Here is a 22,394-nt window from a genome sequence, read left to right as displayed (position 1 = left end):
ATGGCCCAGCGTTGCGGATTGGCAGGTAGGCGAGGAGTAGGAGGAGGGGGAGATTAGGCTGCAGGCCTCGTTGCACTGGAAAAACGGATCGGGAGCGAGAGTGTTTTTCCTGGTGTCATTAGCCGGAAAATGCCGCAGCCGTTTTTCCGCCCGAAGGATTCCCTTATGTCAATGCTAACTCAATTCCGCAGGTAGGCGCACGCAAAATTGTGCGTCGAGTGGAAAACAATTTGTGTCTTTGCTTTTGTATCAATCATCAACTCATTTATTGTTACTTTGGTTTTTGGTTTTGCTTTTTGTTTTTCTTAGCCATTGCAGTTGCCGCTGTTCATTGGAATAATTCGTAGTACATATATATATATTTTCGTATATATAGATTTGCAGTAAATTTGTGTGTACCAATTGAGTGGGTGTAGCCCAGACTCCCTAAACTTTCTGAATTTGGGGAAGTGAGACTTCAAGGGGGGAGTTGAATCAATTACAGACAACATATAAGTACATATTTCTTGCTATACTTTCACAATAATACGAGTATTTATTTGGTATATTTTGCAACAGATTAGAAGTCGTGTAAGTTATATGCCTTATGCTTGAGTATTTCCTTTGAGTTTCAATTTATGTATTTCAGCACTTTTCTGATCATTTGATGAACGATATTGTTATGGGGTGAGTGAGTTGTGGGTCTGGTGCCATGATATATGAGTTTTTCGAATTCCTCGAGTGATGCCCGTATTTATTTATGTACTTTCTGTTCTACATTTGTCGTTATAAATATATGTTTATAAAACATTCCGTGAATATGTGCCAGTTCGATTAAAATGATGATGTATACGATTACGAAAAAGTACTTGTAGCCAAAGAATTACTTAAAATTACATACATATGTTATATATAATTACTTGTATATAAATGGTAGGATGATATAGCATGAAGTAACTGGGCTTTGGCCCTAAACAAAAACAATAGGTATTCAATATTCTTGTATAGTTGTAAATTTGTTTAGATTAAAATATTGGTAGCATTCCCAAATGTAGATTCTACTAAAATCGAAGAGAGTTGGTAAACTAACAAGTTCTCAAGTATACTTGCGTTATATTCCTTTTGCATATAACGATATCTAAAATTCTCTAATGCAATTAGTCGATAAAAGAGAGAAGTATACAACCCAATTGAAACGATTTCAACTATTATTTCAAGTTCAACATATGTAAAATTGTCTATTGCTCTAAATAATGCTTAAACATGTGCGTAACAAAAAATCATCAAAATACTAAACATTTGTCGCTAAATCATAGTCCCAAACAATTGAAGCTATTGTTTATATATTGAATGCATAATATGACTTCGTTGTTGTCGCTTGCAACATTTATATATATTTTGTTGTGTATATTATCTAAATATTCGTCAATACCATTGCCTCCATTTTCATTTCACTTCACTTCTCGACCTTCGATCGTGTACCGACTAAGCCGAGTAAATTTATGTGGATCGCATGGGATCGCTAGATTTTCGAATATGTTCGGTTCGTTATTGTTGTCCAGTTGGTTCAGACTAGATTAACATTGCTTGTCGTGCTTGGTACTTTCCATCTTTCCATATCTTCAAAGCCCTCGATGGCGGCCTTTCGAGTTTTGTAAACATTAACTGCTAATACATCATAATAATAATCATAATATTTGTGGTAATAAACATTTACTTTGTGTGTGTAGTTGCTTCCACTCTCGTGTGTCTTTGTGTGTTTGTGTTCTTTATGTAACATTTGCTCATAGTAATTTCCGAATACATGTAGTTCGTTAACTAATTTATTCATTACAATTAGATCGCGTATGTATTAGTATTAAACGTTTGGTTGTTTGTTATACGTTGCGCATATTGTCTTTTATTTTTTATAGTTTTTAGGATTTCATATGTGTCTCATGTTGGTATATAACAGATTTATTAATATTCGATTTATTTAAAAGTTTTCCCATTGATTTATTAGCAGGTTAACACGTAATATATGCTTGCGATTACTTTTAATGTCATCAACTCTCAATTGGTTTAATATGTCGGTATATAATTCAATATTTTTCTCAATAATATATTTAATATATATAATTTGTTTTTGCTTTGGAAAATGTTTCAAAATGTTTTTAAGTATGGTAATTAAATAGGTTCCTCGTTCTTATCGCACTGCAAAACCAGTCAAGTCAATCGGCGACATTTCATTGCACATATCTTATGGGCATTTTTGCATTATTGTTGTTGCATTGGTGGTTATAATTATGTATTCGTAGTGTACTACAGTGTCTACATAGCATATTATGCTGTTTTTTTCATTGATGTTCTTGTGCCAATGAGTTCATATTATGTTATGAGCGAAAATGAGTTCATCCTAGGGGATACGGTAGTAACGCAATAGTTATGTGTTATGCGAGTGAGTATATGCTTAGTGTTTCTTTCCCATGAAACCAGGAAACTTCAGAGGCAGAAAGAAGTTAGAATTCAATAGTTTGGTTGCCCTAATGTGTGTGTGTGTGAATGTTTTCTGTGGGTGATAGTTCTACATTGGAATTTCCCTTGGATTTACTTCAAGTCCAGTTCGTCGTCCTCCTCCTTGCTGGCACTCCAGCGTTTGGTATGCGATCCAATGCTGCTCATACTGCCCGAGTCACTGAAGTCGCTGAATGCCGCATTCTGGATGCCCTCGTAGATCTTATATCCGGATCCTGATCCGTTTCCGGAACCCACTCCGCCGGAAGTCATGCTCATGCTCTTGGAGGCCCCGAAGCGATCGGTTTTGTAGTTCGAGGGTGGTCCTCCGAAGATCATATCCGCATCCGAAATAGATCCAGCGGCCCGGGTGTATTTGCCATTTCCATAGGATGCCGGAGTGGTCTTGCTGTCTCCGAAAATGACATCCAGATCCGAGTGCTTGGAGGCTGCAAGAGTTGGGAATATAAATGAATAGCCAAACCATGACAATCTCCAACAAGTGCACATCAATTTGGCGTGGGTGCAGTTTCTAGCACTTATCTTTAGCACTACGTAAGCCAATCTAACTTTAATTCTATATGTAACATATAAGGAGTCGATCGAAGAGCAAGCTAAATATATAACAAATTAAAGTTACTAAAATATTCTTTGACTTCTGCTTAATTTAAGTTTTCCAATATGGACTTGCTGTTTCGATCGTCTTTTGCATATTTGTTACTTGACTTTCGGTGATGGAGGATGAGCAAAATGAGCGTTACCAAAAACAAGCATTATCAATATGTGAGTGAATGATAATGGGAATTTTGAAATCTTCTGATTCTCAAGCGACTTTCTAAACGGAGAAGTTGATCACGGTTTTCTGTGGCTCATCTTTTGATAACTCTGCATTTACTACAAGACGCACACACACACGCTCTAAAACTGAACTGAAAAGGGGTTGCATTAATATTACTAACGAATTTTGTTGTTTCTAAAAGCTTGGATTACTGGATTACTCTTGTGGTGTTATTTGGGTAGTTTTCTGGATTGTATCTCGGGTTTCTCTTGTTTCTCGATGCGTGCCCAAAAAGCCAGAACTGAACTCAGGTTTGCGGTGCACTCTAGCGAGTGTGTACTGTACGGTTCCTGTTGTTTTGTCTTCTGTGGTGTTGTAGGTGTGAGTGTGTGTGCAGGCAAGCGCTTTTGTTTTTTTTTTTATTTTGATTTTTTTGTTTTCATCGCTGAGCGAGAGAGAGACTTACAAACACTTGGTCGGCCCACAAGTCGTATACGTAATATTTGGCTTACTCACTGAGCTCGGCTAGGAAAATGAAAAAGTTAGGCTCAAAGGACACAACTGCTACTTTTCTCGTTTTGGCTAACACTTTGACACGGCTGCCTACATGGCTATGGGTTAATCGATTACATTTAGTTGGTCTCTATATACGAGTATACATATTTATATGTAGTGTAGCTAGCTGAATTAGTACGATAATGAGATTAAATGGCATGATTTATATAAATATATATATAAATATGTATGTCGAGAGGATGAGTCGAGGTTGAGCCCTAGGTCTTGCGCAGGGTTAGGCTGACCAGCAGTACGCCCACGGCTAGATAATTACCATTGCTCTCGGATCGCGAGTACGATGGTCTGGTGTACGAGGGCAGATCGCTGGGATTGTTGAGGCCCTCGCCCTGCGAGGCAAGCGAGTTGGAATCGTATCCGGATGTGTCGCCTGGCAGCCCAGTGGTCACTGCAGCGGGTGCACTGTACACACTGGCCGATCGCATACCAATGGCCGATCTCCAGTCGTTGGTGGTCACCGAGGTGGTGATGGTTCCCGTGGCAGGAGCCACTATTCCGGCACTATTGCTGATATTGGTTATGGCCGTGACACCACTAGCTTCTCCAGCCTCCGTTGCCGTGGCTCCTGTGTTTGTGGTGTTCGTATCCATCCGTGTGATGGTCTCCACCGAAGTGGTGCTGCCATAGTTGCCATAGCTCGTCTTGTCCTTGCTGAGGGAGCTGCTGAAGCTGTTCCTGTAGCCACTGGAGCTATTGGCATTGCTGCCCACCGCCGTGACATTGGTGGGCGGCGGTGGTGGTGGACCCGCCGGTGGGGGCGGGGATTTGATGGCGTTGCCATTGCGATTGATGCGCGACGAGATGGATGACGATGAGATCGATGAGGACGAGGAGGTGTGTATGCTGGCCGCACTGCCCGACTTGTTGGGCTCCTTGTCGAAGGGATTGACCCTCTCCTGTTGCTCGTAATTGGTGACCGGCTGGTAGCCGGCACCTGCTCTTTCCGTAAGTGTATCCGTATTTCTTGTATCGCTAACTGAAACGCTGCTCTCCGGCCGAACGGCTGAGCTGGCCGTCGTCGGAATGGCTGGGGGCTCCTCGCTGGGACGCTGTGTGGGCTGCGTGGAGATCACGCCCTCCCCCTTGCCGGCGAACGAGAACTGCTTGCCGAGGAAGGAGCCACTGAATCCGCTCCCCGGACCCGCGCTGCCGGGCACACTGCCTGGCCCGCTGCCGCTGCTCGTCTCGCTGGCCGTTCTGCCGCGCTTCTTGTTAGCGATTTCCTACATGTCACCAAAGATCCCCGCAAAGGTCTTCCTCAGGTTCTTCATGGTGTCCTCGGCATCCTCCACCACCGAGCTCTGGGTCTGCGGCGGCCTCTGGCCCGCTCGCGACACCGACGATGAGATGGTCGACGACTGTGAAGTCTGCGAGTCACGACGCACCCCACCCACTGTGCTGGGTCCCGAGGAGGAGGGCTCCTCCGGCACCTCCGAAATGCTGCTGCGACTGCTCAACCGGCCAATGGAACCGACGGCGGGCGAGGTGCGCTCCGGTATCGGTGGTGGTCCACCCATGGGCGCTGGCCTCGGTCCAGCTGGAAGTGGTGGTGTCGGGGCCACGCCCTCGTCCGTGGGACTCTCTGCTCGCGAGGAGACCGAGGAGCGGGAGGGCAACTTGCCCGGACCCGTCTGCGCCATGCTGGGTCGGCAGACATTCTGTAAGTATGCCGATATGCATTTAATATCATCGATGGATGCTCCGTAGTCGATACCAACCTGCATCCGTCCGGACACCAGATCCGCGATCTGCCTGCGATCCTCCTCCTGGCTGTCGCCGATGAGGGCGAATGTGCTGTCGCAGGCGCTTATGATATACTCACGTCCATCTTTGGCCACCACCACGGAGAGGCCACACACTTCCATGCCGCCAAAGAGCTCGGATATCTGAAAGTGATGAGGGCGGTTGGATTAGCGATTAGAATTGTGATTGAGTCATCAAGATCCTAAAATGTGTTTTCGATTGCAAGCGCAGTCAATTCCACTCAGACGGCGATTGGCACAAACATTTATGTGTGGGCTTTCCGCGGGTTTCCGCTGCCGGTTTTAATTACACAGTTTGTTTTGATTAAAGCCAACGCTATAGCGATATCTATAGCTAATGCTGATTCCGATGTTGATTCCGACTTGCCCAGAATGGCGGTGACGTCGTCAGCAGCCCACCCACTTTACCATGCACTTCGAAAAACTATTAAAATATAATTACTGATTTCTGATACAGCATTTTCCTAATCTGCACATAAAGGCGAATTTTCAACAGATTTTACTGGCAAATTCCATGGAATTAAAATAACGAAATTTATGCCATTACTTCTAATAACTTAAAGCGTAGTGCACCAATTTTTCTCTGAATGCAGCTAAAAACTGCTGCCGCCTTATCTATAGTAATGAACGGCACTTGAATGCGGAATATTTGCGCCAGTAAATGGCAATTAATTAATGCACATATGCAGTGCCAATCGGTGAGTCACTTGCAACTCAAAGGAAACCGAGCTGAGCGTTCCGTTTGCATTGATTAAATGCCAAATCTGATGGGTTTCCCATGTAACCAAATGCTCGCACCTCATCTGGCAGTTATGAGGCGCCGTCTGAAAATTGCTTGAATGAAAACTACCGTTGTTTCATCGCTCATTGGTGGCTAAATGCGTTTAACCGTTTTGCGATTTCCATATTCATGAGCTCTAATTAAAGCCAAGCCGCCGCTCGAGGGCACAGCAAACTCTGCCGCCTTCCGACGTCAATCGATTATGATTTCTGGAACCGACTCCAAGTCGGTTCTCCATTTGCCTCATTTCCCCTCGGGGGAAACTCGGAAAGCTGCCGAAATCGAATTTGTGCACCCAAAGTGCCGCATATACTCGTAAGTTAAAGCGATTTTCCTTAGCCATATTGATTGGCCAAATTTGATAAATGCGAGCCACATTCAACTGGGCTAAGTTGGGCTGAGCAGCTTGCGAACCGATTTTCATGACTAGGCCTTTTAGAATTTGGGGCACAAACGGTAATGTGAGCGAAAAATTGTTGGGGATATGTGAAGAAAAGATGCTGTCATAAAATGAGCTGACGTATGGCTAAGTTTAAGCCTTATATTTTAATATATGTATTTAATTAATGAAAAAATTGAAGCAGAAAACTTTCTATCTTACTTCTTTGTAATGTATGTATGGGAAATGTATGGGAAATTGTTTGATTCATATGTGTAGTATTTCATTGGTTTTCGCGAAAAGTGCAGAGCACAGGCAAGTCGGTGGAGATGGTGCACAATAATTCGGCTCTTTGATTTAGTGTATCTGATGGCGTTAAGCCATTGGCTTACCTCATCCACCCAGCTTTTGTACTTCTCGGTTAAAGTGATTTGCTCCAGCATGGCGGATCCCTGATTGGTCTTCCAATTGCCGGTGATGGATTTGCGCCTGTTAAAGAGCGAAAGCGGTTAAGTATAATAAATTAGGCGGCTAAAATAGCGTAGATAATGCGTTTGGTAGGTCGGCGAGGGATCTTTGAACCCGTCGCATGGCATCGGCATTTTGGATGGCAAACAATGAACTCTTGCCGCTGCACTTGGTAGGATAATTGCCAATTGCAAAACGACGACGGCTTTTGTCTGCTGACAGTTGCAAGGTCAGGCAATCAGACCATTCGGAACATTCAGACCATACAAACCATTGAGACTACATATACGAGTATTCAGACCACTCGACCCTTCCTGCATCAACTTGTGGCTTTCAGTTTCAGCCGCCTGCGGTTTGCGGTCACTTACATAAACGCCTTGTAGTTGTTGCCAATCTTCTGGATGTGCACGCTGAACTTGGCATCGATGTAGGGCTCGATGGTGCAGTAACAATGGGAATCATTGCCGGCACCGCTCACCAATCCGGCGGCATCTTGCAGGGCGCTCTGGTTCTCCAGGCGCGCGGTGGCCACTCCGCCGTGGCAATGTCCAGCCTTCAGCACGCTGGGGAACTTGGTGAATTGGAACTGCAAGTGCACGGAGAGAAAGAACGTGTAATATTTATTTAATTTCAAGCCACGTTTAAATAAGTTTTCAAATAAGGTGACACAAATTATAATGTGAACAGCGAACATAATTATCTTAATAATCTTAAAGGTGTACATAAATAATGTTAGCAACTCTGACTCATCATCCAAATTGGAATCACTTTATCAGATTTTATAAATATCTTTTAAAAATATTCGGGAAAATGTTATAGACCTCGCTTTAACGATTGACAGAATTTATAGGTACATAAAAAATTGATATATTTAAAACACTTTCTTCATGTGTTGGAAATAAAAAGGTATGGAGGCAATCACCATCTGTATTTCGCCGTCTGATTGAAATTCTGTAAATTACAATATGCCGATGATGGCACTCAAGCTCTTTATTTTGCTCTTTTTTCTCATTTTATTTGCTGCGGAAATGCTGAAATATGCGGGCGATGCTTATTAATCCGTTGGATAAGTGCCAAATTCATTGGTTGTTTTTGCACTCATTCCGATCACGCGTCTGGCCATTGAAATGTTCTTTGATTTGCCAGTTAAATTTCCAAGAATCCTCGATCATTAGTCAGGCAGAAGGGCATTTAATGAAAATGCCTTCTCGTTATTAATGGCACATGCAAATCACTATTAAATATGCAAGAGCAACAATGCCCTGCCCTCAAATATTTGACTAATTCGCATTTTATTAATTTTACATCGTTGCTCATTCATGGCGATTACATGTATATATGCAAATCGGCAGTCGATTACCCTTGTTAATCATCTCTCCCAGACCCACAGCCATATTTAAACAGTTGATAAATCACAAGTAAACACATGGGCTCAATTTCGTGTTGTATTGGCAGAGGGTGAATAAATCAAAATAAAACCGAATGGAAAACCATAACAACCATGACGCAGCCCGAAGAATTGTCGCAATTGCCGCCGATGAAAGACTGAAAGACTGCCGACAGAAAGCCCCAAACGAGCAGAGTGCGAGAAATCTCTGAATGAACATAAATACATATAGATGTCTGCGTTGGATGTGGCTTCGGTTGTATATGGATAATACAATCGTATCGTATCTGGACCTGAGTATAAGAATGAGAATCAGAATGAGACGTCACACTCCCACATTGCCAGCATTCTTGGAAGCTGCTTCGTATGTCGCATGAGTGCCCACTGTCTAGAGAGCTTCTCCTCGGTTATATCAGCGGACTTGAAATATGCACTGTGACGCATTCGTAGTGCCCTGAAGCTGGTTCACCATGTCTGGCATGCAATTGCACAGGAACAAAAACAAATTGAATAAGTATCAACATTGTTGAGCCAATAGGGGTTGCTACGGATCACTATGTCACTATCACTATTCTTATCAACTGCTTATTATACAGGATTTTTACATTATTTATCGATCATAACAGATTGTAACAATAACTTTTTATCACTTTTTATTGAGGTTCCAAAAACAGAAACTTTTAGCTTTAAATACGTTTTATATTTAATTCTAATTTTCCATTTTTTCCAATTATTTTTCAATAACTTTTTCTCGCCGTGCACATCTGTAGTGCGGTGGCGTTAGCGGGTCGGATAGGCAGATCATGGCAACGTGCTGTAGGTGGAGCATGGAGTATGATATGAAGCATGACCGGAGCAGCAGCACGTGTGTGCACCACATGGTCAGAGGAAGTGGAAGTGGAAGTGGGATCGCTGGCGAGTTTACGAGTCGGCATAGCTGAATTATTAGATGATATGGGGCCTGACAGATGCGCCAATATGCGCTATGCAGTTTCGTATGGCGATCTCTTTTTGGCCATGGCGCCAAGTAACTACGACTACACATATTGTATGCTATTATATGGCCGAGAGCATAAACCAGGCCCCAGCACGCAATTAATAAAGCTGCCAAGGTAAAAAATAAACGCCAAGAAAATGCAATCGACTCTCCTCCACTTTCCACTCGTTTAGGGGGAATTTATGGCGCTTTTGATCGGCCGACTGCCGCAAGAAACACTCAACCCATATGCACTCCACTCAACACGACTTGGCCCGACTCGACTTAACTCAACCGATCGATCGATACGATCTCTCACTTCCCGAAGAACTTGAGTGAAATATCTGGGCACTCGGGTTCGGGGATTCGTTGAAGAAAACAGTCGAATCGGTTGACTTGGCGATCCAGTGCAGAACCGCAAGCGCAGCGAGCTAGAACGCCACAAAATCGGCGACGGAGAAATCGCGAGATCGCGAGATCGTGCAAATATATAGTAGCAAGTAGTATAAAGTGCGGACTTGGCGATTCGAGTGCGAGTGCCGGTGAAAATACATTCAACAGTTTTTCCCCATTTCTAGTGCCCTCGGGTTCAAGTGTTTTAAAGCCTGAAGTGCCAGTTTTACACACCAAATAGGTTGCAGCTTTAAGGTAACAATTAACCAGATGTATTTTACTTATTTTTGCTAGTTAAAAAGTTTGGTTCTTAAAACCTTAATTCATTTCCAAAAATTCTGCTTTGCTAAGTGTTGGGTCAGAATAAAATGGGTTGCTTATAGTTTTTCGACTTTCCCGCAAAAAACAATTTTGTCAGAAAACTAAACTATAATTTTAATTCAATTTTCACTTCACAATTCTCAGTTAAATTCTTCTCTCTCTTTGATGCTTTTTCGCCTGTGGTGCCAATTTTCCACAAAAACAAGTCGCAACTCAAAAGCCAAAGTACAAAGCCATGTTGTTTTAACTTTATTTTAGATTTCGAGTTGTTTGGCATTTAGAAGATTGAAATTGAAAGTGAAGGTATGCAAAACGCGCGACACAGACGCGTGTTGTATTTTATTTTGGGGCTATTTAAAACGCGCACTGGGAAATGTGCCGACGTGACACAGCGACACAGTTTTCCAAGCCAACGCTCATTCTATTTATTAGCGTTTATTTATAATTTGTTTTTATTTGCCTAGCTGTGCATCTGCCTTCCCAGAGCTTTTGGAGCGCCCCCAGTTTTTTCTGGCCTTTCGAATTGTCTTAATAGTTTTTATTGTCGCCAATTTGTAAACAAACTGCAGGCCATTAAAAAAAATATACAACTAGTTTGCTTGTGCAATCCAGTCTGATCGTAAAGCCCATTTGAATCTTTGATGTATATGTAACAATTTTGCTGGATGTCAAGGAAAGCGAAACGGTTGTGTGCGCCAGAGGTGTTTCCATATTACGCATACGTCATGTGTGTTTTGGCATTGGCCATTTAGTGTCTAAAAATATAGAAACACATTTAATGCTTTTCGACTTACACCAACCAAAAAAAAAACCAAACCAATAAAATTTACAGGCATATCTCGAGAGAGGCAAGGAGAGGAAGACTGCCCCAGGGAAATGCATTTCAAGTGGGTTTCCCCTTTTCGCTTCCATTGACTTTCTTTTGACACGACAACTCGCATTGTTTCGCATGGATATTCATAATTTCATTTTCCTTCATTTGACTTTGGATTCACTGTTGGCTTTTCGTTTCGTTTGTGCGCCATTTAAATGAGCTTATATTTCGTATTGGCTTTTCAGCTTTTCTGGAAAATTGTTCGGTAAATTACTACGTTGACTTTTATTTTTGTTTTTCGCCAGCAGATAACGCTATGCCCTTGTTATCGTATGCAATTCCATTTTCTAAAGTGTGCTAATTCCTGAATTGAATGTATTGTTTGCCGTCTTACGACACATATCGCCATATGGCACCTTAAATTATCTTAACCGCAATTGCTTATTGAGGGAGAGAAAATCCGGTTATCGGGCTACACTGTAATAAAAACTCATTAAGATGTTGTTCTAGCCGTTAAATGTGTTCACTAGCTTATTTTGAAAACCAACAAGTTTTTATCACCCTGAAGATATTTATATATGTATAATATATATATATATTTATATATAATATTTATGGTAAGAACATTTAAATTATGTTTTACCATAAGTAATGAGAATAGAACCATCTACAACGTGTAATTAACATTTAACTCAATCATATTTATAGTAAATGGATATTTAACTTTTTATGTATATCAAGCCTATTTCAGCGATTCCGAGAATGCCAATACGATCAATATAATGGCTGCTCTACTTAGATTACGCATTGTATCCAAATCCGCAATCAATAAATAACCACAAAGCCGGGCAAATAAAATTGTCATATTCGATGATTGTGAATACGGCATTTCCCTCGCACATCATTCAATTCGCCATATACGGCGAATGCTTTTAAATCCCCAAAAAAAAAGTCAGAAAGCCATATACAGATACAAAAACATTGGATCGGAATTGTTTATGTCGACACACCCACATTCGGCTCATCCCGGTGCCATTAATAAATTTTCATGTGCAAATCTTGCAATTAAATATTATTGTACAATTCAGACGGCGCGACAAAGAGCATTTGGTTTGGTATTTTGGTCTTTCGCCACCATTAATAATTTTCCCCCCCAACACCATTATCTGAAGTGAATGTGCGTAAATTTCACAGGTCTGGCAGCAAATTTATCGACAATGAATTTGTTTTTTCGCTACCCGGAGCCCCTCCATTTGTGTGTGGGCCACGGGCCGTCAATTTGTCAGCTTCCCTGCTGCTTTTCTGCTCCTTTTTTTTTCTTAATGTCTCTCAATGTCTTTAACAAGATCTGTCACCCTGTTTTGGAATTGGAGCCTTGTTATGCTGAAATAAATCACCCAAGTTGACGAAAAGCGATTCGGTATTGTCACAGAAAATCACTTGAATACTTAATTGAACTGCCAGCCGGGTTATTTGAGCAGACTTTATTGATTTTCATGCAAATTCCAGCAATTTGATAACGAAATGCAAGCCCACACACACCACACATCACACACCACACACTGCACACTGCACACCATTGTATTCCAGAAGCAGACCCCACATTATACATGATATTTGCCAGCATATGTATATGTTTACTTTGCGGTCTTATATATATGCACAAGCTATATGGGTTTCGCTCATTAAAGATTTATATTTTTATGGCCTGGCCAATGCAATGTGAGTCCAGGCCCCAGACCTTCGGGTCTCCGATTTTGTAGGACCCCCTTCTCTTCGCTTCTCGTCTCTTCATATACATTAGCATTTTTAATTGAATTTTCGTTACGCATCCTGGGCGAAATGTTTGTTTATTTTGCCATGCCGCCAGACAATTTGTGTCATAAGTTAAGAAATTTGTGGCGTTACTGTTTCGCTCTTTAATTTCACGGCTTAAACTGAAATCTCCCCAAAAAAAAACGTGACGAATTTGGGTTTGCAATTTCTGTTTGTTTTCTTGATCGACCGATGCAGTTGAGTGGCACAAATGAGAGGAGTCTTATTTTCGGCGCAATGATGTCAGATTGCGCTGGCATACTTGTGCATGGGTTAATGAGGCGCAAGGCAATAAAAATTCCGACATTCCGAGCATAGTTGTCTAGTTGTCTAGTTGTCTGCCAGACAAGGTTTCGTCACACCTGAATGGAGCTGTCAACCATCGAGCCACTGCATCTCATCGGCTGGCGATTCAATTAGCCAATTAGCCAGTAGAGACAACACTCAACCAGTTCTTATCACCTCGTATTCGGTTTACAATTCCGTTGTTAATTATGCATGTACATGCCACTGGTTCAGGTGTCGTTCAGTGCATGTAAATGCCAATAGCTGGCAATCTTTATCTTCAAACAACATGAAACCACATTATTTGGTCATTCTGGGCAGGAAAACCATTCCGGGTCAGGGATCAAGCAGTGGCATTAATCAAATGGGCATACCATAAGCCCCTTTTGTTTGGGCCGCATTGATCATGCTGATTATGGCATTGCCTATTGCCCGATCGTGACTTTGATATTTCCCCCTTAATTTTCCCGCATTGTTGTAAAGGCATCGCCGACAAAGGAAAAGCCAGTCAACCGAATGCCTTTGGCCAAAGAAAGTTTTTCAGCATCGTTATGGGAAATTGGCGGAAATTCACTGGACTGCAAGAGTTGGTAATGGAAAAGTCGATGTTCCTGGTTTCGGCCACTTGCTGGTTGTCATCTCAGTTGCAATGGCTAATATTTGCTTGCTCTAATAAAAGTAATGCTCTAATTAAAAGTAATGCTCTAATAAAAGTAATTTCGGCCCGCCGAAATGACATCATCGGGTTGTAATGTTATCTAAGTTTGTGTAAATCAAATTCCAATAGCGAATTTCGCATGACGAACCCATTCCCAACTGTTTAGAAAGTCAATCAGCAATAACAAACAAATTTATAAGCGAATTGCCACAAAGAGCAATATCGAAAAGTAAATGACCGCCAAAAAAAGCATTCGAGAACGATTCCGTTCGATTCGAAGTTTGGGTACTCGCTATACTCATATATTTACAGAATGAATAAACTAGGGAAACTAAGTGACAGCTATGCTATCAAAGACTTTGAGCACGCAGATAATATACTTAATCTTAACAAAATGCTGACTTTACTGAAAATGTTATATTTACCTAGGTTTACGTCTCCGTGTCACAGAAATGTGACAATTTGCATGAGAATTAGTAGATTAGTGGGTCGCGAAAATCTGATTTGTTGTAACTAATTTAGTGATGACCTAGTCCAATCATTTGTAGATTGTAGAAACAGATTTTTAACACAATAAAAAATTAGGTACACTTGTTATTGCGCTACTAAATAGACCAGAAATCACATTCAGCAGATCTCTAGCAAAGTGATCGGAGCAGCCACAATTTAATAAGCCGTTTTTGGAGGCGCGAAATATCGAGCATCGTAAATTTGGGGACCGTGCAGAGCAATATAGTCGAAATATCCGAAAGCTATAAATACGTTTTTATGTCGATGCATTTGGTGTTTTGTTTCGGAGCCATGTGAAGTGCTGCTGGCTGTTAATACTTTTGTGGGTCCACACACTCCACTTAGACATTAGCCGGTATTAATGGCCCCAATTAAGTGCTCATAAACCAAACCTCTCAACGGCTAACTACACAGCACTGACCAACACAAATTTGCAAGGAAAGCACTGAACACAAACCAAAATCGCATTAATTATGTGGCTTTGGGTGTTGTAGCCATTTTGGCGAGCAGTCTTCAACCATCCAAAAAAAGGGGAGCTAAACCGAAAGCGCTTTACTTTGGTAGCAGAAAAATCCTTTCTGTCTACTTTCACCACATTTTTTTTATCATCATCATCACTGAGCCTTGGCCTTTTTCATGTCTGACCTTAGCAAATCCCTTTGAATTCACCTGGGAAATCTGTCTGGATTCTGTTTTCTGTCTACCTTTCTATGAGCAAGTGTTAATCATAAAATTTGCATAATGCCCAATGGCTGAGCCTTTTGGGCATAGATTAAGTTTTATGAACACGAATTTGAAATTTAAACATTTTGGCAAATAAAATGCAATGAATTTTGTGAAAGTTAAATGGGTAACTTAACACTTGAATGCTTGGAGTTTCTTGTGTTAATTAGTGTACATCAACTATACGAATTAACAATTAAGGAAAAACGTGTTGAGCTTTCTGCTTAGAACTTTCTTTAAAAATAACCCAAATATTTTGAGCATATATGCAAGAATTTTAATTGAATTATTTTCCATTTCCTTAGAGCGAAATTCCCCACACGATGGGTGTAAATAAATATTTTCCATTTGTTTGCGAGCGGCAAACTTTAAGTGGCCCGAGTTCAAAGTGGAAATCAATGCCAATTGAACTCGATCCGATATTTGAGTTAATATCTTTTGAAATTGTTGCCTCCTCTTGTTTATTTCTTGTTTTTTTTTTGGCCCGCATAATTGGATGTCAGCCACTCGAAATTGAAACCAGTGTCAAATGTCAACATCGATGATGGTGACGACACAAGAACTTCGTGGCAGACAAGTCCAACAAGTGTGTCAATTAGACGGCGCACAAAGTGACGTCAAATGCGGCACGTTCCATTTGTTTCAGTCTGTGTGAGTGGCCGCCGCGTGCCATAATATATAACATTTAATTGACATGTGTTAGGCTTGTCAACAAACACGGGGAGCGTTTTTCCAACTCGAAAAATCCAAAACAAAAAACTCCGAACTGTTGCTGCATTTTTGCCGGCTTTGGGCAGTTTTAAACTATGCCTGAGTGATATATGGCCAAGCTAATTGTGCATTCGGACATGGGTGCATATATAAATAAGGAGACTTATATACATATACACATTTGGTATCTGCTGCGAGGGGAAACGGAGTCCCAGGTCCCAGGTCCCAAGTCCCAATGAAATCGTGCGAATTTTCAACGGCTCGGAAAACGCTTTTCTTGCTGCCAATTGGCTCCCAACTTGATTTATCTGCTAAACGTTGATGACGTTTTCGACTGAGTGTGTGTGTGTGTGTGTGTGTGTGCTTGTGCCACTTTTTGTTGCCTCTTGGCCGACTGTTTGTTTGTTTTCCATTTTTTGTTCCCCTCATTGTTGTTGTTGGTAGTACTGTCTTGTCGGCCTGTTTGTTAAACAAATCCGCGCCGTTAATTGCCGGGCAAAGTGTCACAGTGTCAGGGAGAAAAAAATGCAGGCAAACATGCGAAGCTTTTCGCCTACGAAGAATTCTCCCATGACACTTCGACGTTGTCACTATTTTCCCGCCCTCATTAGAGGCAAATTAGCTGGTTTAAAAGTAACAGTGTTTCCACTTTTTTATATTAGATAAAATTATACTTTAGATAGCCAATAGTAAAGGGAAACAACCTTTTACATTGCAAACCACTGAGTGGGATCTAATTATAGGTATATACACTCAGACAAAACTATGAGTCATTTGCTGAACTCTTAACTATAAAATAGAATGCTTATTTTTAGCTGCAATATTGTTTTTAAATATTATGATCAGGGTATTAAGACAGCCATTCCATTAGTCTGCAGTGCTGTCATCACAGATTAAAGTTAGAGATATTTAAATTTAAATTTATTATTCATTTTCTGCCAGTGTATGTTCCAGTTTAACCCATTAGTCAGCGCGTCTGCTTGTCTGCCGCCACTTGGGCTGCCACTTAATGAATAGTTTGATGCATTACTCCTGCCTGCTTGGCTTGCATTCAATCAATAGCAACCTCCCAACGATTCACGCATCCAGGTCTGCCCCCGATTTTTCCCCATTTTCCACGCTCCCTGCTCCCTGCTCCATGCGTGTGTGCGTATGCGTTTTCTAGTGGCTTTTCCGCAAAATGCTTTTAATTCAATTTTATATCAATTTAATTGCCACATTGCCGCGAGCTGCAGAGCTGCCGGGTTGTAGACTCCATAAACAGAGGAGAACTGGCACTGCGAGCGGGGCGCGAAATCGGGATAGATAGGCATATGGCCATAGGTCTGTCTATATGGAACCTGACTATCTGCCCCGATCAGTTCGATGAGCAGTTCGGGAGCTGCAGCTGATTGCCGCCTTGCCTTTTCCACTCTCGATATTATACAATATTTTTGCGTTAATATATGGAGGCATATATACATACATGAGAGTTTGTGCATCTATATGCACATATCTATGGCTGTAGCTATGGTGTGGCAGCACATCGAAATGTGCGGTATGGTAGCGGTTTTGTAATGGATTTCGATTTGTGCGTCTCAAGTTTTCTATGAATTTCCCATAAACAATTTTCAATTGAAATGCCCGGGCAATTGAACTACTTTTGTGCGATTTATGCATTCTAAATTGACTGCTGAATCGTCTTTGCGTAAGTCTGAAATAAAATATTGATGAAAGGCGAATATGGATGGAGATCCAGGCTTAAGCCAAACCAATCCAATCTATGAAGAATAAAGATGGATGTGATTTGGCAGTCAAGTGCTTTGTCCATAAATGCTCTTGATGATCCGAGCTTGTGCGTGCGTGTTTGTGACAGTAGGCGCGATTAATTGCTGACATACGGGGCGTATGTGTAATATATTAAACGCATAATTGAGCAGCGGATTGATGGCTCGATTGATGGAAGGCTGGCAGCTACTGCCACTGAGCAGCCTGGCCTCCATTGATAAGCCGAACGACATAAGTAAGACAGACATAATTAAACTCTCAGTGACCTTCAGCACGAAAGCCATTATATGCGTTTTCCCATTAAATCATTGTCATCAACGTAAGAAGCAATCTCAATTTTCCCTCAATTTTTCCTCCACTTCCGTTACAGTAATCTCGTGGACTCACTGGACTCGTGCGACGTAAAGCCATAGCCATTTTATCAGCTTGCTACCCACCAACGCAGGCATGGATTTTAGAAAGCATTTGGGTTTATTGACGCTTCTCCTGGTCGCGGTATTCGCGTTTTACGGTCGCCCAGCTGACGCCTGCAGCTGCATGCCCTCCCACCCACAGACGCACTTCGCCCAGGCGGACTACGGTGAGTTTTCCACCACCTGAGAGTCTCCGGGGAACTTAATAAAAAATTCCAATCCCTGACAGTTGTGCAACTGCGAGTCCTTCGCCAATCAAACACCATCGAGCCGGGCAAGACCACCTACAAAGTACACATCAAACGCACCTACAAGGTAAGCACGTTCTTAGGAAACAAGGTGTTTAATATGTTATGGAATGTATATTTAAGTCTTTATTATCCAAATAAAAACTGAATTACAAACAATAATCCTATTATGTTCAGTTGTTTATTTGATTTTAATATATTTATTTTACTAGGCTACACCCGAAGCGCGGCGGATGCTACGCGATGGTCGCCTGTCCACGCCCAAAGATGACGCAATGTGCGGAGGCGTACACCTCAGACTGGGAAGGGTTTATATAGTGGCGGGAAGGATACCGACACTAAATATATGCAGCTACTACAAGGAGTACACCCAGATGACCATAACAGAGCGCCATGGCTTCAGCGGTGGATATGCCAAGGCCACAAATTGCACAGTAAGTAAAGAGTAAGCCCAATCAGACTTCGATCTAAGTAAATTGTGGTTTCTACCAGGTTACTCCCTGCTTTGGAGAGAGATGTCTTAGTGGACGAAATTATGCTGATGCATGCAAATGGTCGCCTTTTGGAAAATGCGAGACAGACTACAGTGCCTGCATGCCGCACAAAAGGCAGACGGTCAATGGAGTCATTTCCCAATGCCGCTGGCGACGCACGCAGTTCTACAGAAAGTGCCTGAGCAATCCGTAAGGCAATACGGGTCTTAGTTCCCCAAGTCCTTCGCTTGTCCTTGTTATGCTATCGTTTTTCTCTGTCCAGAGCTTTAATACGTACGTTATGCCTAATGTGTTATTTAATAATTGATGCTTTCGAACTTGTAACCGGCTCCTTAGTAGCTACTTAATTAGTGTCTAGCTTTTAATGTTTATACCGCAAACACTTACCAAATCGCGTGGATTGGGGAAGAAGGTCTGTTCGATCAGTGGAAAGCCGTCGCGTCCGAGGCGTCGCTGCAATTGCAGCAGGTGCGAAAATACCCAGGGCTTGTCCTTCACAATATCAAAGAAGATCAGTTGTAAAGTAGGTCCCGATATGAGGTCCAACACCACTCACCTGAAACTGATAGATCGAGTGCAGCGAATTGATGCTGGGCACTCCGCCGTACTTTAAGCCCAAGATCGTGGAACGGTAATCGCTGGATCCGTCGCGCGGCGGCTGGCGAATCAACACAAAGTCCGGTCGGAAGGAACGCGCCACCTGTTTTGGTGTGATATTCCAAAAAAGAAAATCAATTTTATGATGAAAAGGAAATTTACTTAGATGTTAGATTGCCAATCTCTGGCAAACTTTTTTGTAATTTTTAAAAACGAAAAATATATTTTTAAAACAGAATGAAAGTGGTGTTATTTATTCTTTCACATAATTGATTATTGATACACTAGCGCCATCTGTTGTCAGGCGGATGTTTTGTGAGCAAAGATAAATATGTGTTGCATACTTTTGGGAGCAACGTTAATAAGCATCAGAGATTTAAATAGGTAAAAATATCACATTGCAATGGTTTTGCTTACTTAGCACATAAAATGTAACTAAATCTTTATTGCACGCAGTGTGACTGCACATCCTATTTGAATTAAACGAGAATCCCTATTTGCACTTAATAACTCTTCACTGGTAATTCAGATGGCGTCTAACTTGCCGACTGTCACAAATATGACACACTTGGCAATCGCATTCGTATTTTTACGCAGCTACAAGTGTCTTTTATTGCTACTGGCACACGCAATTGCAAAGACAGCACCAGCATCGTAAAGTCAACAATCCGACTTGAAATAAACAAATGAAAAACAGAGCGCCAGAGTTTCGAGCTCAGTGCTACGCAAATAAGGCAAAAGGGACAAAGACTGTTGATGGACTGCCGTCTCTTAAGCACTTCTTGGATTACGCCCACTTGCCACCTATCCACCAATCCACCCATCCACCTATCAAGCTGTCCACCCATGTCCTTGGGTCCTCAAATGGCCCTATTACCCTGTAGAGCAGTGGCGAGCAATCCAATCCCCCGCCTAAGAAGTTGGATCCACGACTGCTGGTCACTGTCATTGCACTAATTAAGCGCAAACTACCCAGGTGGGAGTACTGTGAAAAATAATCAGTTAGCAAAAATGAGAAGTTCTTGCTGGTAGTGGATATTATAATGATGTGTACAGTTTTAATACTATATCCTAATCTCCCATTTTTCCGGGGCTGTTACACAATTTCAGCTTTTATCATACTATTTAATATAATAAATACCAAATAGGCACATTTTTTCCAGTGGATAACTCACCCGAGTGCCACTGCGATAGGCGGCCATGGTGACAACTGGTCCGGTGTCCGCGCTGGAGACCACCGTAATGTCCTGCAGTGGACAAACAGTAATTACCCCGATTACCGGGTGAGAAATGCGATGGTACTTGCCCTAAACTCGGCCTGCTCCACGCGGATGTCAAAGTCGCCGTGCAACCGCCTGCCCCGGAAGTATTTGGACCAGTCCGTGTTCTGGTCATCCAAAACCAGCAGCGTGAAGTACTTGTCCTTGCTGAACGCCGGTGCCCGTTGTGTGGCGCTCTGAACCGCAGCTCCTGTTTTGGGTTAGATGTCATTCCATGCCCAGAGACCAATAAACAGTCCCTACACTCAGAAAAAGCTCATAGATTGCAACATTTAGGTAAGACACAACTTTTAAAGGTTAAGTTGATGTACTTCGGATTTTAAAGTGGCTTTTCTTGTTAAAATACCTTACTAATTAAACACGAAATATTTAAATTTCACATTTAAGTAGAAGTCACCCAAGAAATGTAAATAGAATTCAGTTTGGATAGACAACTTATTTTACTTGCGCAACCTTCTAAATATTATAGAGAAATAAAAACTATATATCTTGTTCCACAGTCTAGGAGTGGTTGGAAACGATTATCCATAGCTGCTACATATAATCACCAGGGATGATACTATTAATTACTAATAATATTATATTAACTAAAAGCAATCAACAGGTAAATAGAACAACAACAATTACAGTAACATAATGGAATGGATTGACAGAGCCTCATTGCTTATAAAGTGGATTGTATACTAATATACCAAGATTTAATGATGTCCTACATGTTATGTGACTGAATGACTGCTATATTTTTCTGAGTGTAGGTGCCTGCCAATGCCAAAGCGTACCCAAAATGGAGGCTCCCTGATCCCGGGCAGCGCCGGTCAAGCTCTGCACCCGCTGCAGCAGACTTTCGCGCGACTTGGCCGGACTGGTCGGCGCACTGACACCACGTGGTGGAGCAGGTGCAGCCGTCGCCGGGGTTTTGCCGGCGCCAAAGCTCAACGACAGCTCCGGGGCAGCTCCGGCCGGTTGGCCGGGAGCCGGCGGTGGCGGCATATTCGGCGGTCCGCCGGCAACCGGCGGCTTCGTCGGCTGATCCTGGATGGGCCGCGCCGCCGGCGGCAGGCTATTCGGATCGACATCGTCTACCTCGGAAGACAAGTCTCCCGAGCTGAATCTGTTATTAGTTTTCGTGTGGGTTGCGGTAGTGGTTGTGGTTGTGGCAGGGTGGTGTTCGAGTATTCGAGGTTTTGTGATTGATTCGGTTGTTTTCCAACCGCCAGACAAGTAGACAAGTAGTTTAAATGGTGCAGCGCAATTGAGTGGAAAGGGATGAGATAATCAAATGGGGTGGTAGGCAAATACCGCCCGAGAAGAAAAGATAGAGAAATAGACGAACATATGAAATTTCAAATTAGTTTCGTTCAACTGGGCCCCCCTCTGCCAAAGGGGGCACTTCCTTTTTTAAGGTCTTTACCTTCTCTTCAGGAAATTAACATTGGAAGTGAAGCTCGATTTGAACGACGAGAAATTCAGGGTGCTGCTTTTTGGCTCCTTTGATCCGCGGCACGCGAAAGTACATAAAAAAACACATACATTGTATAGTTGAATTGCTCATTAATTAGCTAGAGTGCTTTCAATTTGGGCATTCATTTAATGATTTCTGATATTTATAGTGCATAGACATTGAACATTAAGGCATACAGTAATTTAAAGCGTCTCACAAACGTAAAATAAGGCACTTAGTTAGTATGTCTGTCCCTTTTATTTAACTTTTTTGCAGAAAGGTAATGAGATTTTGTGGCCAAACTAAGCCAACGTTCTCACTGGGATCCTAATTGTTTCGGAAACTTT

General features: G+C 42.1%; 2 protein-coding genes across 2 annotated transcripts; one reads left to right on the top strand and one right to left on the bottom strand.

Moving 5' to 3' along the window:
• Window positions 1-237: 237 nt before the first annotated feature.
• On the bottom strand, window positions 238-22,138 carry LOC120451220 (synapsin). The gene is given in 11 exon segments (XM_039634700.2): window positions 238-2,921; window positions 4,080-5,481; window positions 5,542-5,709; window positions 7,139-7,235; window positions 7,583-7,800; window positions 19,117-19,221; window positions 19,286-19,429; window positions 20,502-20,573; window positions 20,633-20,796; window positions 21,386-21,717; window positions 22,018-22,138. Coding segments are annotated over 10 exon segments (2,937 nt in total). The 5' UTR covers window positions 21,597-21,717; window positions 22,018-22,138; the 3' UTR covers window positions 238-2,565.
• On the top strand, window positions 9,974-19,053 carry LOC120451221 (tissue inhibitor of metalloproteinase). The gene is made up of 5 exons (XM_039634701.2): window positions 9,974-10,225; window positions 17,945-18,154; window positions 18,217-18,302; window positions 18,448-18,669; window positions 18,728-19,053. The coding sequence occupies exons 2-5, from the start codon at window positions 18,022-18,024 to the stop codon at window positions 18,920-18,922; spliced, it is 636 nt and encodes a 211-aa protein (XP_039490635.1). The 5' UTR covers window positions 9,974-10,225; window positions 17,945-18,021; the 3' UTR covers window positions 18,923-19,053.
• Window positions 22,139-22,394: the final 256 nt, after the last annotated feature.

This window comes from Drosophila santomea, chromosome 3R, assembly GCF_016746245.2.
Source record: "Drosophila santomea strain STO CAGO 1482 chromosome 3R, Prin_Dsan_1.1, whole genome shotgun sequence".
In the NCBI taxonomy this organism is placed as follows: domain Eukaryota; kingdom Metazoa; phylum Arthropoda; class Insecta; order Diptera; family Drosophilidae; genus Drosophila; species Drosophila santomea.
This window is presented reverse-complemented; position numbering and strand designations above follow the sequence as displayed.

Excerpts from the sequence above, each read along its gene's own strand:
- LOC120451221 (XM_039634701.2), top strand. The coding sequence starts at position 18,022 with ATGGATTTTAGAAAGCATTTGGGTTTATTGACGCTTCTCCTGGTCGCG. Across the intron at positions 18,303-18,447 it reads ACATCAAACGCACCTACAAG|GCTACACCCGAAGCGCGGCG; the intron begins GTAAGCACGTTC and ends TTATTTTACTAG. Across the intron at positions 18,670-18,727 it reads CCAAGGCCACAAATTGCACA|GTTACTCCCTGCTTTGGAGA; the intron begins GTAAGTAAAGAG and ends GGTTTCTACCAG.